The following is a 16,456-nucleotide window of genomic DNA, read 5'->3' on the forward strand; positions in this document are numbered from 1 at the left end:
TATAGATAATGCCTTCAGGGACTATGGATCAACATACAGGAAAATTTGCATTTAGGGTTGTTCATAATCATATGAATTAATCCTTTCAATTTCACTTATATTCAACTTACCACATGCTCTTTTCAGTAACAAGTTTTCAGTGTGATCTCCTCCTTTCACATTTAAACCTTAACAGCATATAAAATAAGGATGATAAAATGTCTGGTTTTGCAAGTCTGAAAATGGATTGAATATAGCTGAAAATCCATTTGTATAATGCTTCCACAGCATGGCTAGAATCATGTGGACAGGTTTCAATATAGGTTTATGGAGAAATTATTTCAAAATATCCAGGATTTGGTGAATGTCTTTTTTTTTTTTTTTCCTCTAGCCACAGCTTAAGGCTACAGGCTGGTAAAATCAATATGCCTCTAACTGCAGCCAATACAGCACTCACTTTAACATACGGCACTCACCTCTTTTTCTTGTCTTTCTTTTTTTCAGCGCATTTCCAAGGTTCTAGAAGATGGAAGGCAGTCTGTGGAGCACCATTTCAAATCTTCAACTACAGATCTGTAATTCATTCTGTGATAAGACCACCTCACAACCAAGATTAATTATATATACATATCTATTCTGTTTTAGACCACCGTCTCCTCTGAAGAAAGGCACTGATAACAGATGGCTAATAGAGACTATCAGCAATGTATTCGTGGGCTGTGATGAGTTACTTGTGCTATAGATACAGGAGTAGCATTTGAGGAAAATACTACAGGATGTGCCCAGCAGGGTATGGAACAGAAGTTTATTTGGCCTCTGATTGTACAGGTCAAAGGACATTGTGTGTTCCCTGTTAACAAAACTTACTCCTAGAAAGAAAGTTGCATGAAGAGGCCACCTGCAATGCATACTATGTAATATAAGTCAGATCCTGTTCTTTTCAGAGAGCACAGTAGTTAGTGGTTTGTGCAGCTTGTATAGACATGCTCCAGCTATCTTTACACTATTGGCTGCAGTGTAGTCATGGCAACAGATGGCTCAGCACAAAATAGCCACTGATAATTTAATCTGTGGTCGTATTTGGATTTTCAATCCTCAGATGCCTCTGCTGATCCCACCACACTGCTCTATGTCCTCAGTCTTTGTCAGGGTGGTGTCCATCACTGTGAGAACATTTGTCTGATTTATTTTCAGAAGAGTGGCTGTTAGGTTGAAAACATGCAAAAGTTTATTTACACATGTACAAACTGATGTTATACTCTGTGGGATAAAAAACAGCTGCATTTTATACTGTTCATTAATAAAATGGTAAAAAAGTACTTTCTTTCCTTGACCCTTTCTCACTGAAATCTCTAGGTATCATTGTGTATAAGGTAATAGTTCCTTACTGACAGCACATGGAATTCTACAAGTTCAGGTCTTCTGCTTTCCAAATTGATTTTCTGTGCCTCTCTGACTTGTGAGGCAGAGCTGGAAGATAATGGCTTAATTGGCATGAAGCTACACAGCACTGCAAGTCAGCACTTTGTGGTGGGTCATAACCTGTCAGTTCTTCCTAGAGGCAGGTATGCTATACAAATATAAAGGTTTCTAAAAGACAAATAGTTTATTTCCTTTGTGCTTCAGCCACCTGCATCAGTTTATTTCCATGACCTAGAATATGACTGCATATAGTGCTGTGGATGGGAGAGACTGGACTTGCTGCTGTTTCTGTGGACACAGGAAAGGCTGAGAGGTTAAAATTCTCCCTTGCTGAATGGCTCAATCAATAGAAAGACATCTTCAATTTGTTCTAAGCCCAACTCTTTCTATAAACACTGTTTTGTTCAGCATGAATAATTTATTTAATGAATTTAGACTCTCTTTGCAAGCTGTCAATGTGAAGCTGTTTTCTCTGGAATTAATTACTGATTGTTTGCTGTGAGAAGTTTGAAATATTTCCCATTGGAACTAATACTGCACCAAGAAATACTCACTAGAATAGTCAGAAACAGCATGGGTCGAGTTTTGGCACTATCTGCAGCGTTTGTTGGCATGGATACTGCCAGGCTTTTTGTTTCATTTGCTTTTCACAGCAACTTCACACCTGAAGCACAGAGGAAGAGCAAGCTTTTTCTAGAAAAAAACAAACACAAACAAACAACACAAACCAAACCCACAGTTTAATAGATTAGATTGTCTGTGAGTGAGAGAAAGTAAAAGGCTGAGGGCTGCATGTTTGACATCTTGCTAACCTGGGGGAAGAAAGAGGGCACTAGGGTTGTGCTCCAGTATTATTTGAAGATAGATTGAAGAAATATTGAGATCAGAAAAGAAAAAAGTGTTTTAAAAGAGAAAGTTTGGTTCAAGTGGGAACAAGTAAGAAAAGGATGATTTAGCAACTGTTTATTCTTTGTAAAGGTACCTGTTCAAGGTTATCTTTGCTTATTGTATCTTGCAGCTGTGTTTTCTTGTGAGCATGGAATGGAAAAGGTTTAGCTCAAGCTGTTATTATAAACTGTAGTTCAAGTGCTGTGATTCAAAATAGAAAAGCACACAGAATGGAAGTAAGAGCCCAGAAGCAAATACCAGGAAAGCAGTAGCACAATGTACAAAGGAAGTTTGATGCTGAGTCTTTATCTGGTGTTTCAAGGTTCATGCTTGTGTTTTCCTCAGATTTTAGTGTAGTTTTTGATTAAGAATTTAGATTAACATTGAATTTAACAAATACCAGCAAAACTCTTAGTAGCAGCTCCACATCACAGATTGTCGTCTTCTTGCCAGCCTAGTTTTGGATCTGTTTCAAGCCTGAAATCACACAAATCAACTCAGAGGAGAAAAGCAAAATTAAGAAAAAATCACTACCAAGAACAGGATGTCCATGGAACTGCAATTTTAGAGATGTTTGGGCAGTGCAAGTCTGGAAAAAAATGTTTACTGTGGGACAGGAAAGATTGAACACGCAGCTAAGACTTTATTTGCTGACCTGCAGAAAGCTGTTAACACTGCAACAATGTACAATGTACTTTTGCTGCATGCCATGTATGTTAGTTTGCTAGATGTCTGAATTTTGACACAGGCACCCAGGCTGTGTCTCTCATGGGCTGCAACATGATGTCAATAACAATGGTCTAGCCCCAGAAGAGCTGCTGTCAATGCAGCATAAGCTCTGATCTTAGAAAACATTAGTGTTCTGCTACATCAAGTTATTCTGGAGCATTCTTTAACTAATTTGGATATCTGGCCTGCCTTTGTTTGTGCCACATAGTGATAGTGTTCAAGCTCTTATTGTGAAATGCTTACTTATTATTTTGGGGAAAAACTTAATACTCTTTAATGTCAATAAAAACTATCTGGAGTGATGTATAGGAAAGTGTTCAGAGTATAGGACAATAAGGACTATATTTCTGAGCTGGAAGGAGAATTTTGTTACACACCTTAGGAACACTTTGTGTTCTTGAATGGAGAGTGAGTATGTGATAGACCTCTGTATTTGAGGCAGGTACTGTCTGAAGAGCACCTCCTAAATTGAACTGGCAAAAAATAATAAACCTGTGCCAAGCACATATTCACTGCTCTTTGAAAAGCAGAGAACAGATTACCACTTTTATGTTGCATTACTAAAGTTACTGAAATTTCAACAACAAATGAATTCAGAGGCTGAGGTGCTCTCTTTAACCTGTTTGATATTCACGAGCTTTTGCTGTTGGGCTCTTTCGCTGCTTGCTTCACTGCTGGTGGCAGTGACTGTGCAGGCTCTCATTCAAAATGAGTTAAGGTATGAGCAAGAGCCCTGTAAGGAAAAAAAATGGCACGATGATGGGAAACTGCTGAGGAAGTGAAGTGTACGTAGATGATTTGTCTTGATCATTTTGAATATGAAGTCTCTTAGTAATTCAACAACTGGTGGCTGGTAAATCACATAGTGCAATCTATACTCAGAGTTGTAATGAGATTTGGATCGATTGTGCTAATGAACATAAACTTCTGCTTTGGACTAGGATAAACTTGTAAGTGTTTTATGGTACTTATGACTATACAGATGCTGAATCAAAGCTGCTCACTTATGTCACAGTATTGAAGCTGCTGTATCATGCCTGGCTGATTATCAAGAGATCTTTTATTTCAGCCCAAACAAGAGCAAGCATGTCACTCCCAAGTATGTCTGTTCAACCTTGATTATGGGCTGGGGGCCCTTCTAAACAAGAAAAGCTGTTCACACTTTTAAAACAGCAAGGTAGGTCAGAAGAAGATGGTATTGTTTGCTATGAAGTTTCATTTCTGTTTAAGTCAGCTGAGGTCCAGGAGTTGTTTAAAGCCGTTTAGTCACAAAAGTCTTTATGCTAATTTGCTCTTCTGTTTTAAATGATTTTAGCTTAACTCTCATGGAAAGACCAGAAGAAATTATTTTAAATTTTGTTGTTGTTGTTGTTCCAGCCTCAGTGCAGTGCTGTTTAGCAGATGAAATATTTATCCCAGAGACAGATTCTCTGTATGTCAGCATCAAGGGGAATCATCTAGACCTAGGACATTCTGTGTAAAAGAACAGCACAGGGCAGTTGTCCAGAAAAGGAATAACCTAGTCAAACACAGGATCTTTCTTATGTAGAAATTGGGAGAATTCAGGCAGTTTAAAGCCAAATTGGGTTTTGTGCCATCCTTTTCAAAAAAAAAAAAATTAAAATTCTGAGGAGTGAGAAAAAAAATCATATTTGTATTCTTTCACTGATTAATTTTTTTGGAGGTGGACGTTTCCATCTTGTGACATAAATCATTTATACTGAGGAACATGGAAGCCTTCATGAAAAAAAGCTTGCAGCCATCCCCTATCCTGGATGTCTTGGAGTACTCACTAGTATTATAGTATTAACTTAGATTTTGCTCCCAGAACTCGGTTCCTAGTTGCTCTTGGGCATTCAAGGTCCTTTTGAGAGGGAACATTGAGCAATGTTTCAGGGGCTGCCCTCGGTTGTAAGGACTTCAGCATGGGCAATATTTACTGCTATGAGGTGAGGAGAGTAGTTGATCTTTGTTGACTTAGTTCGTAATTTTCTGTTCTGATTTGCTATCATGATGCAGTGTGTGCTAAACATTAACACTGTAAAGGAATAATTGCTCTGCAAACAAACCTCAAGTAGGCCACAGATTTAATAAACTTTAAAATGTTAGATAAATTTAATCATGGTTTTGAACCGAGGACATTTTGATCTGATTGGGTTTTGGATAGAATTAACCCTTTGTTTTGTGTTGGTTTTATATATTCCAGAATAACAGAAAGCTCTACTGTGCCATGAGTCATTTGTTCTTATGGCTGACCCTAGGCTTGGACAGCCACTGTGAGAGTCTGAGCTGTAGCAAATCTTTTTTCTATGTTAATGGCTTTTTCATAAATATTAGTGTGTGCTGAAGCTCCATGTGCTCCATTATGCATGTGGGTGTTCAGCCTGCATTTACTAACAGGTTGAAGTGAGAGGCATGAGCAATCTCTCGCTCACAGTTAACACTTCACAGGCTTGAGTTAGTTCAGCCTATGGTAGGTGGCTGTTGATGGTGATAAAATGGGTTTAGGTGGTAGTTGATTCAAAAGGCACAGGAAAGGCGATGGGGGTCAGAAAACCCCCATATTGGAAGTATCTGTGCCCTGATTTGTCAGAGCAGATGCCAAAAGCAACCAACCAAACAAAACCCCCTCCACACACATACAAACACAAAACCACCCAACCCCCCAGTTATCTGGGTGTAGTAGTAGGAATTGTGTTGTAACCAAAAACTCTCCACATTCGCTTGTACTGTGTCATATGTGAGAAAACAGCCCTGGGTATAGTTGCTTTAGATGCAGCTCTTTTAGCTTTTTTATCATACAATAAAGCATGTTATGGCTGGATACCTGTATTCTACAAGTCCTGAGGAACGTGCAGTCTTTACTGCATGACTTCAGTTGCTTTGAGACACAGAGCAATGCTTCAAGAGTGCTTTGAAACACTCAGTAGTACTAATGTGCAATGCCTGGAGTTGTAGACTCTTTCTTTACAACAGCATTTGTGGAGGTCAGTACTGGAAAATGTAAGAGCAAAGGAAACAAACCTAAGAGGTAGACATAAAGTCTCTAAATTTGCACAGCAATTTCTGCACAGAATTTCAAAGCAAGTAAAGGATTCTGATATGAAAAAGTAAAAAATGTTTACAAATACCATTAGTTATTTGTACAAATCCCAGAACTACAAATATAGATGCATGTAATATTGCTAAGGGGACAATGATCGTGCCGGTATAAAACGTTGTTGCTGACCGAAGTTGCCTCTAGGGCAGATCCGGCCTGATTGGTTACACTTTCGGATGTTGGCACTAGAGGGAGGTAAGCAGTTGCAATGCGTTGTCCATGCAGAGGAACTCAAACTACTGACCTGTCTGCCCAGACGTCGAGAAAACCAAAGTGGAGCAACTGGAAGTGCAAGCAGTATTAACATTGTAAATCATCCTATTCACAAATTAGAGGATCTTAGCTTACTGCAGTTAAACCGTGGTCACGTTTAAACAGCCTGAGTTTTATCTAGTATTGGGTGTGTCCACGGAGTAGTTCACTGCATCCATACCAATTCGCTTATCAGTTTTAGCTGCTAACTAATTTTCCCCAAGTATTTGTGTTATGGAAGCACCAGAGGGAGTAGAAGGCTGAACAAAACCTTTATTTATTTTTTTCTTAATATTAAAAAAAAAAATAAAAGAAAAGGGAAGTTACAGTTTCTGAAAAATCCTTATTTTTAAAGTATCCTTTCAATATCCCTGTTTAAATTGCGGAGTAGGAAGAAGCTGGTTTAATTCCTTGATGCTGAAATCTAACTGAAACAGAAGCATCAGCATGTTATTATTTTTCCTCTGTAGCTATCCAGTTGTGCATCTCATTGAAATGCACCAGAATTTAAACTTTGAAGGGCTTTGGAAAGGTAACCAGACTACTTTCCATGGCAAGCACAGCTGATGTTCATACAACACCTCATTTGATGTTAGCACTGGTATAACCAAACATTTAGTGGCAAGAATAGAATAGGCAGACAATCAAGGCAAGCATTTCAGCTGTTCAAGAGCTAGTTGCAGCAGTGAGGCTGTCAAAGTATGTGATTGAAGTAGCTAACATTGTACTAATTAACTATAATTGAGACATGCCTCAGATTCTAACATGAGAGGAATTTGTTGAAGAGTATCTCCATGTCTGGTTTAGATTACAGGTATCCCTCCACGAGGGATCCCACAGGAGCCATACACAGCCAAATAGAAGCTATAGATTTCTTGCCTGCCTAAGGTCTCTCATGATTAATACATAAGTCAAGGAACAGCTAATCCCCTCTACCACATTATATGTTGGCAAGGTGGTGGAAGGCATTTGTTGAAGCAGGAGTTACAGCCACTTTTATCATCATGGTTCTCATGGTCAGAAAGCAGCTGCTAGCACTTATAAGGTTTTATAGTCATCAAAATGTCCAGTTATAAAGTTGCTCTGAAACTCCACAGTGGTTTTGTTCCGAAAGACTTACAAGAGCATTCTAGCATTGCAGCCTTTAATGCACAGGTCCAAATGATATTGCCTTTTCCATTAATGTAATGTTCAGTCTGCATTTCTAGAAATAAAGCTCAGTTCTCTTGTTTTGCAATGCTGTCTTTTAAATTTCCTATGCTTTTGTAATGACCTTGAGATGACATTGTTTTGCCTGCTACACCTTGTTTCAGCAGATGGTGTGGCTTATTTTGTGCATACACTGGGCACATGATTATTAGAATAATATTATTGGAATGAAGATTTCGGCAAGTAATCTACTAGACAGCCAAGAGGATAGGCAATTTGTCCCTATGTGAAAGTGTTTTACCCATGGATACAGAAATGTTCCTGGGTTCAGTGTGTACTGTTTGAAACAAGATGGTATACTGAGTTGTTGATGAACTCTTTCTATTGAACAGTTTTCCTCCCTGTGCTCACACGAATAACTTGTATGAACTTTTCTCCAGCAAGTTGCACTGTGACAATATATCATAATTTGGGTTATATGTAGTGTTAACAGTGCAGCCTAAAGCTTGGTAGTCACTACAGATAGATCTCTGTGCCATGGGATTATCTGGCCATATGTATCATAATCTGGATCAAGTGTGAACTGACTACCTAAAGTACATGTTGCAGAGGACTGTATAATGACTATATGAGGGGCAAATGATATGCAGTATGTAAGGTTTGCCAGGTTGAAGCTACTAGTAGAATTGTTAACCTTTTGAACCATTAGAGTGGGTTTGCACTGTGCTGTAGTTGATCTAAATGCTCTAAAACAGTCACATTGTGAAACAGTGTAATGACCTGGAGGTACTTGTGAGACTGGCATTTGTATACACAAGAGTAACACAAGAGTTGACAACAGTGTTTGGTTTGACAACCATCTGTCACTGATCAGGCTTCCAACTAATGGAGACATGTACAGAGGGCTGTACAGTATTCTACTATGGTTAAAAAGAAACATGAGACGTAAGAGAATCGTACCCAAGAACCCAAGCATTTGGAAGGAATGATTACTGACTATGACCCCAGCATCAGCCTCCATTTTGTTTCAAAACATAATCTGTTAGCTTAGCTTGGTCAGCATACTGCTTTTCCCCATCTGCTTTTGTATGGAAACCTCACCATTTTTCCTTCTTTCTCCACTTCTGGGGTTGCTACCTTCTCCTTCCAGCCCTGCCAAGAACAGTAGTCTTTTGAGGAACTCAGGGTAGCATTCCTGGCTAGACTCAACTCCAGTTCTGACCAGCCTTACTCAGAAACCACAGCTTTAGCAAAGCTTCTTCTTGATGTCTTTTTCTTGCATGTGAGCATCTGCACGAGAAGTTCCATACAGGAGCATGTATTGCAATGGCTCTCCTGAAGCAAGGTATGCCCACAGCACTGACAAAGCACCATTTTTTACTGGCATTGTTTATACTCTGATCTAAGTAAATCAGGCAGTCAATAGGAAGGAAAATGATGCTGATCAGGCCACGTCTCTGCTAGAACCTGTGCCAGTACAAATGCCAGGGAGGGAATCAGACCTTTGCACTCTCTCTCAGAGCTCCACGGGCTGATTCTTACAGTTGTCTTTGTACTTCATTGCTCTAAAAGCAGTACTTGGTGTGCTTCACCTCAGTCCTTGCTTTACTTAATTCTGTGTCATGCTTTGCTCACATGTCATGTCAAGGTAGGTCTGGTGGTAACAAGTGTTTTCAGGCCGTTGCAGATCACAACCAGGGCTTGACTACTAAAATGCACTGCTCCAAAACTTCATGCAGATTAATTTGTGGAGGAAGTTTTACAGCCTGCAGTCTCCAGTTGCAGAAATAATATATTTTTCTTTTGTTATAAAGCCTAGAATATTTTCAAAGCACTTGGCACCCACTTCAGTCTATGCTAGCTGTGGCTGTGCATGCACAGCACCTCAGGGAAAGAGTATTTAGATACCTCTCAGCCAAGTGCATGATGCATTTTGATCAGTTTTCACTTGGATTAAACAAACCCTGAGCAGTAAAACGTTTGCAGGTGGTTTGTTCATTTGTTTGATTGGTTTCAGGCCTTTATTTCTTTTTTCCAAACCCATGATTTCCTGAGGTTTGCCTATGTTATTCTGGGTCTTAGTTAATTATGAAGGTGGATCCTCTTTTTACTCATTTGAGCATTTCTTAAATGTACCATTACTTTTGCTGTAAATAATGGGGGTGGGTGGGGGTGGGGGTTGTGTTATTAGCAGTATTTTTAACAGTAATATTTGCAGGTCTACACAGAGATTTCATTAGTATATGCACCTCTCTATATATATGTTAGTAAGTTAATTAGCAAGCTAGAGGCAGTGTTGCTCAAACAGCTTTTTGCATGTTTGTACTTCAAATTCTTACAGAGTAAATCAGTATTTTAGATAGCTTTCATGAGGGGGATATGCTCACAGTGTTACTGAGTTTTTGTTCAAGACACCTGTTGCACAGCACTTTTCGCTTAGAAAATAAGCCAGTGCTAGCATGTTCCACTTAACTTTCCTCTGTTTCATGTTATCTCTGCGCAGGCTAGTTAGCATGTAGAAACTCTGAACTCTGTCATTCAGATTAAAATAGGAATGTTTTTGCCTCCAGTTATAGTACAAATGTTGTTATGTGCAGTGAAAGCATGTATTTTTTTAACTAACAGCTGTAGAGACGCCTCTCTGACCCAGCCAATTGGCAAGCTTTGACATTCTAGATTCAAAATTTCAGTTGTATCTTCAGTGACTTTTTTTCCTTCACACCTTTCTAAGAAATCAAGACATGAACATGGGATTGGTGAATCACTAACGCTTAGGAAGGGGAGAAATCTTGGTGATGCTGCAGTGAATGCTGAGTTAATGAATGTGTGACAAAGCAAAACTCTTCAGTGCAGCCAGAATTCAGACGTAGAGGTCAAAATTCATGTTTTAAGAGTCATCTTAAAAGGCCTTGGCATAGCAAGGCTTTTTTAATTGTGTGGCTTATTACAGCTGAGTAAAGGTCAAAATGAATGTATGTGCCCTAAACATTAAAAAAAAAAAAAAGGCAAATATCACTTCTGAAGGGAAGTGCAACTGTGCTTTCATGACAGTGCAGGCTTTCCTGCAGTGGCACAGGCGTTAGGGCTGCCCTTGTTCTGCGGCAGGTGTTGGTGAGCTGGCAGCTCTCTTTTTGACTCCCTCAAAAATGCAGGGTGACGTGCAAGGCAGTAAATACTTTTGCAAGTAAAGTAAGAAGAGCTAGAGGTTTTTTCCATTTTCTGTCTATGTAGATATAAGAAGTTACTGGAAGTCAGCTGAAAAGAGCTGTGCTGAACAAAGCTGTTTCTTTCCCGTTTGGAAATTCTGCTGTGGGGTTTTATGAGCTCTCTGCACCAGTCCTGCAGCGAAGAGGAAGCAGCAAATAATGATTTCCCATTTCAGTTCACCAAATTAAGCTCTAAAGAAAAGTTTGATGATTAAACTTGCATATTTTTTTTTTCTCTCTCACAAGATTAATCCTTACTCTAGGGAGTAATTCCATTTATATCAGTAAGATTACTCACGTGAGTAACCAGCGACAGAATCTGCCTCCAGTACTGTGATTGCCTAGGGGAAAGTACAAGCAACTCTGCAATTAAAACTACAGAAAGAAAAAGGAGGTCTGACCGTTTCTCTTTCCTTTCTCTCTCTCTCTCTTTGTTTTAAAGTGGATGTATATATGCCTACTCTGTAATTGATGAGTGGAAGTGGCTTTTGCATTCTGAGTTGCTACTAGCAGAAGCACAAAATGGCTTTTGTTGTTTTCTTTTTTTAAATAAAGAAACAACCCCAAATGCTAAAGCTTTATTGTGCAAGGTAGAAAGAGGAGGATCTCTGATTAGGGGTTTTAACTTCAAGGCACCTTAGGCTTTCTGTATGTGCATCACTTTAGTGGAAAATTCCTTCATTCATTTGGGAAGATAAAGAGTTGTAACTTTCATGTTTGGTTGATGTGACATCAATGACTGGCTGGGACTGCCAGCATTCCAAAAAGGATATCATTCTCATCTGCAGCCACTCAGGGCTGTGGGGTGGAGCCTGCAGCACAAGCTGAGACATTTACAGGTGCATAAGTACGTAGGGAAGGGCACAGGTGATGCACCTGTCTCGGGAAAGGAGCACCAGCACAGGCGTGTCACAACTCACTAGCTGCCTGTGTTAGAGCATGAGCTCCTTTGACCCACCAGTGCACTCTCCACCACGCTGCAGCCCACAGTTTCCAAATATTGGACAAGAACCTCCAGAGATGAATATCTACTATGAGAACTTTTTCCATCCACAGAACATCCCTAGTCCACAGCGACCAAGCACTTTTGAGACGACGGATTACAATGCTACTCCCAATCCTTACCTCTGGCTAAATGGACCTTCCATTACCCAACCACCCTATCTCCCAGGATCCAATGCCAGTCCCTTCATCCCTCAGTCTTATGGGATGCAGAGGCAGCTCTTACCTAACATGCATGGCTTGGGAGGATCTGACCTTGGCTGGCTTCCTCTCCCATCACAAGAAGAGCTTATGAAGTTGGTTAGACCACCTTACTCCTACTCTGCACTAATTGCCATGGCTATCCATGGAGCACCTGAAAAGAGGCTGACTCTCAGTCAGATCTACCAGTATGTGGCTGACAACTTCCCGTTTTATAACAAAAGCAAAGCTGGTTGGCAGAACTCCATACGGCACAACTTGTCTCTCAATGACTGCTTCAAGAAGGTGCCCCGAGATGAAGATGATCCAGGTATAGCTTTCTTCCCCTCTATTTTCCCTCCTATAATTAAACTTGGCTAATTTTAAAATGCCTAATACATTGTGAGGAGCCATACTGGCCTAGATACAGGGCTCTTCTATTTTCACAGAGGGCAGCTATGCATAGTTCAGGTCTGGAGCAGTGTTGCTATTAGATCTCTGCAGGGAAGGGGATTCTTTACTGCCCTAGGTCTTTGAGAGCTGATCAGAGTGCTGAGCATGAGGCTCAAGAAGCATGGGATCAGTCAAGCAGTCACATTCAAAACTGATTTGGTGTAATGCATGTGACCTATGCCAAGCTTAACTGGGAATTAATGGTAAGGGCAAGGCAAATTCAGATTTGTGAAAGCCACTCAGTAGCATTAGGGAGTCATCAATAATTCTCAAGAGGAAAGCAGGCTGCTTTTATTTTGTTTGTTTCAAAGAGTGTTTTGCTTGGAATCACACCTCTGCTGTTTCCAACCCCTTGGCTGCTGTGCTGTGAGATTGTTCCTTTATTTATTGTTTTGTATCAATAGCTGCTAAGAACCACTGGGAACATTCTAACACCATTGAATTATGCTGCCCCAGAGGGCAAAAAATCTGGTTCTATCTTGTTAGAAACCTCTCCTGCCCCAGTGAATCTGAAAGAGGAGGCCTATACGGGATTTGATTAATTCCTGCTGTAAATTCAGAGGACCAATTCTGTGCTGAGCACCTCCTTCCCTCACCAAGAAAACAAAACCTGGAGGCCCTCCCAGTGGCTCCACTTGTAGATTATCCTGTGTGAAGGGTCAGGACTAAAGGACATCCCAGAATTCTACACTTCTTTCTGAATTCCACAGACTTCTGCTTTTGTGTGATTAAAAATTACTTCAGCCCGTTGTTCATGTAACTGTTCCGTGAAATGACTGACATGTTGTAAAGCCTTCAATGACTGCTTTTTGCTGCCTGTGTGCATACTTTTAAGCTCAAAATGTGCTTCTGTCCCCTTTGACAGGAAAAGGGAATTACTGGACTCTGGACCCAAACTGTGAAAAGATGTTTGACAACGGAAACTTCCGCAGGAAAAGGAAAAGGAAATCTGACATTGGGGCTGGTGCTGCCACTCTTGTATCTGAGAAATCAGAGGATAGCGCCCTCACTGGCAGCCCCAAAGATGTAGAGCACCAGGATGTCTTGGAAAATTCATCACCTGAGACTGACAATTCACCCGAGAAAGGATCTCCCCCTCCCTCTTCCAGTAGCCCGTGCCTCAGTAACTTCCTCTCCAGTATGACTGCCTACGTTAATGGCTCTAACTCGGGGAGCCGCTCAGTGCCTTTAGGACTCAACTCTGAACCCATAGACAAAATGGGACAGAACATGGTAGGCTTCAATTCCTACTCTCCACTCTCTAATATCCCAAATCATGGTGTGGGAGAGTGGTCCAATTCTATGCCTTCTAGCCATCTGGGCTACAGCAACTCTGTGCTCAACCAGTTTAATACTCACTTTTACAGCAGTATCAGTACAAACAACACCCTGTATTCCAGAGAAGGGACAGAGGTTTAAGTAAAGGACTCAAAGACACCAAAGTCTAGCTGTTTATAAGAGGAAAATTTCTGTGAGCAGATGATTAACATTAGCCTGTTGTCCCTGAGACCCACACTTCATCCTACCTTCTGACAGCCACCAACTTGCTACCCATTATACTTATTGAAATCACAAATACTCCACAGCTGGTAGCTCCTCATTAAAAATCAGGAATTGTAACGGCAAGAGTAGTGAAGAGTTCTCCTGAGACACTGTGCTTGTATTGCTGCCAACCATGGTCCTCTACAGACATCCTTGAGAAGTCACTGTTTGCCTTAGGCACGGTACTAATATTGCTATGTATTAAAAGTGCTAACAGAAATGTGGCTATATCTCCAAACATCCTCTCTTTCTGAGAGAGGCTGCCAGTACCAGACATGCTTAGCAAGTTCTTAGTTGGCCAAAGCTATTCTGAGACACTGAAGGATCTATGACGGAAACTGCTGCATAGTGAGTAGCATCCAACACCTGAATGGTGAGTGCTGTCTTTGGGCATCTCTCATACTAGTGCATACCTTGTCTAAATTTTCATCCCCTTTTCAGCCCAAGGGGAATATGGCTGTGAAGTCAGATGGCATCATCATGGGCACAACAGTCACTTTCAAACTGAAGGGCAGCTTAGCAAAGTATAATGGAATTGTCTCCTTCTGGTGCAGTTTGATATTAATGTTTCCAATTCTAATTACAGGGTCAGTTTAGCTTTTTTGCTTCTTACATGCAAATCTGTTCACATAGGGAAAACAGGATCTGTCCTGTGTTTTATAGGAAGAAAAACCTTTTTTTTTCTATCTTTACCATTCTACATGAATGACTTCTACTGAATAAAGAATTCAAGAGGTGAGAAGAAGGAAGAAGAAAGAGAAGGCAGAACGTTTAACTGCCTCTAAGTTTCAATTCAAAGGCTGCATCTTTCAGAGCACCACTTGTAGATACTATAAATAGTCATTGTGCTGTATTTTTTCTCCCCTTTTTAAAAAGTCCCAGTTGTTTGTCTTTGTGTACATATTAGAAACAATGCTTATTTCCCCTACAATCTACTGAAGCAATAACAACATTTCAAAATATGGAGTTTTTTTCAAGCCAAGACTTGACTCAAGTTCCACATTTATGTACAGTAACATTCCAAACTGGATAGGCTGCAGCAAGTTTAACTGTTCGCATCTGGGCGCTGACCAGATTCCAGGAAAGATAGAAGACACATTAATGTATTGTAACTGATGTCATTTTGTCTGGATTGTTTGCTGTTTTTTCTAACTCTGCATGACTATGGTTTTGTCATGGACCATCTCAGAAGCATTTTTAATAAAGCATTTGTATAGAAGAGTGTGTATCTGTGTGTGTTTACTGTACTGCTTCTGTCTTCAGATGTCTCCTTAATAGGAGGTTGACTTGAGCAATCTGCCTGAAGAAAGAGCAGTGCTATAGTCACAAGAGGTCAGAAACTAAGATAGAGTAAGTCTAGGTAATCACAATTTGCATGCCTGAGGAATATAATTGTGTGCTCTTATGCAAAATACTATCACTAAATAAAAACCGCCCTTAGAGTGTCCCTGCTGGCGCCAGTCACATAAAATTTCAGAGAGCAGACAATATTTTCACAGGCTCTGCATTCTTATTTATTATTTAATACTTCTATCTTTCAACTATTTCACTGTAGAGACTGCCATGTCCATATATAGTCTTATACTAACTGTGATAAATTCTCCCTTGGAAGTTGTGTACCTGCATCATCAACATGGTTGCTAAAGAAAAAAGAAACACACACCCCCCACCTCCCAAACTCCTGCCTTCAGAATTTTACAGTCCTTCCAAGAACCTCAGCCCAGTATCATAGAATCATAGAATTGTTAGGATTGGAAGGGACCTCAAGGAGCATCTAGTTCCAACACCCTTGCCATGGGCAGGGACACCTCACACTGGATCAGGTTGCTCAGAGCTACCTCCATCCTGGTCTTAAAAACCTCCAGGGATGGGGCTTCTACCACCTCCCTGGGGAACCTGTTCCAGTGTCTCACCACCCTCAGTAGTTGTGCTATATTATGCCCTGCAACTCAACAGCTAGGAGCATTTGTTACAGCGAGACTTGCTTGTTGGCAACAGAGGAATACATTCAGACAGTGCTGTTATGTCTTGCATTCAGCAGACATACAACAAATTACCTGGAATATAGTTTCTGTGGAGTATATGGTTCAGAAAACTGAAAGATAAGTGATGTCTTTAGTGCTGAAATGGAAAATATTCCAGTATGGGCTCACAAAGCAGAAGTGTGAGGAAAAACAAGGTGCAAATTATACTGAGAAGCAAAAAGCAACTCCTTTGTCACTCAGTATTTTCTTTGACCTCCTAATTTTGACTCCTAAATAATTAAAGGAAATCCATTTAGATACACAAAAATTTGCACTGATGATGAGGATAAAATGGAGAGCTGTTAGTAGTAAGATCTGCTAAATCTCTTTACAGTCAATAGGCAGGAAATGTAATTAATGTGCATGGCAATTTACTCTATACTTTTTATTTATTTTAAGAGCCAAACTTCTTGTAGAGCTTTTTACTGGATTAGGAAAAATTGTCAAAGATATTTCTACACCAGTCTTTGCTTTATTAATGGTAATGGTTTTGTCAAGATTGTGAATGCAGGTTTAATACTCACTTTGAA

General features: G+C 40.1%; 2 protein-coding genes across 2 annotated transcripts in view; both read left to right on the forward strand.

Moving 5' to 3' along the window:
* DOCK2 (dedicator of cytokinesis 2) overlaps positions 1 to 1,368 on the forward strand; it is a 184,153-nt gene extending 182,785 nt beyond the window's left edge. The window contains exon 52 of the mRNA XM_068158666.1: positions 484 to 1,368. Within this exon, the coding sequence (XP_068014767.1) occupies positions 484 to 558 (75 nt within the window). The 3' untranslated portion in view covers positions 559 to 1,368. The remainder of the gene's footprint in view (positions 1 to 483) is intronic.
* A 10,246-nt stretch (positions 1,369 to 11,614) lies between these two features.
* On the forward strand, positions 11,615 to 15,115 carry FOXI1 (forkhead box I1). Its single transcript, XM_068147876.1, has 2 exons — positions 11,615 to 12,238; positions 13,226 to 15,115. Exons 1-2 carry the CDS (start codon positions 11,665 to 11,667, stop codon positions 13,777 to 13,779), a joined length of 1,128 nt encoding a protein of 375 aa, XP_068003977.1. The 5' UTR covers positions 11,615 to 11,664; the 3' UTR covers positions 13,780 to 15,115.
* Positions 15,116 to 16,456: the final 1,341 nt, after the last annotated feature.

This window comes from Melanerpes formicivorus, unplaced genomic scaffold (genome assembly GCF_026170545.1).
Source record: "Melanerpes formicivorus ecotype bairdi unplaced genomic scaffold, bMelFor1.0.p_v2 SCAF_2, whole genome shotgun sequence".
Lineage (NCBI taxonomy): Eukaryota > Metazoa > Chordata > Aves > Piciformes > Picidae > Melanerpes > Melanerpes formicivorus.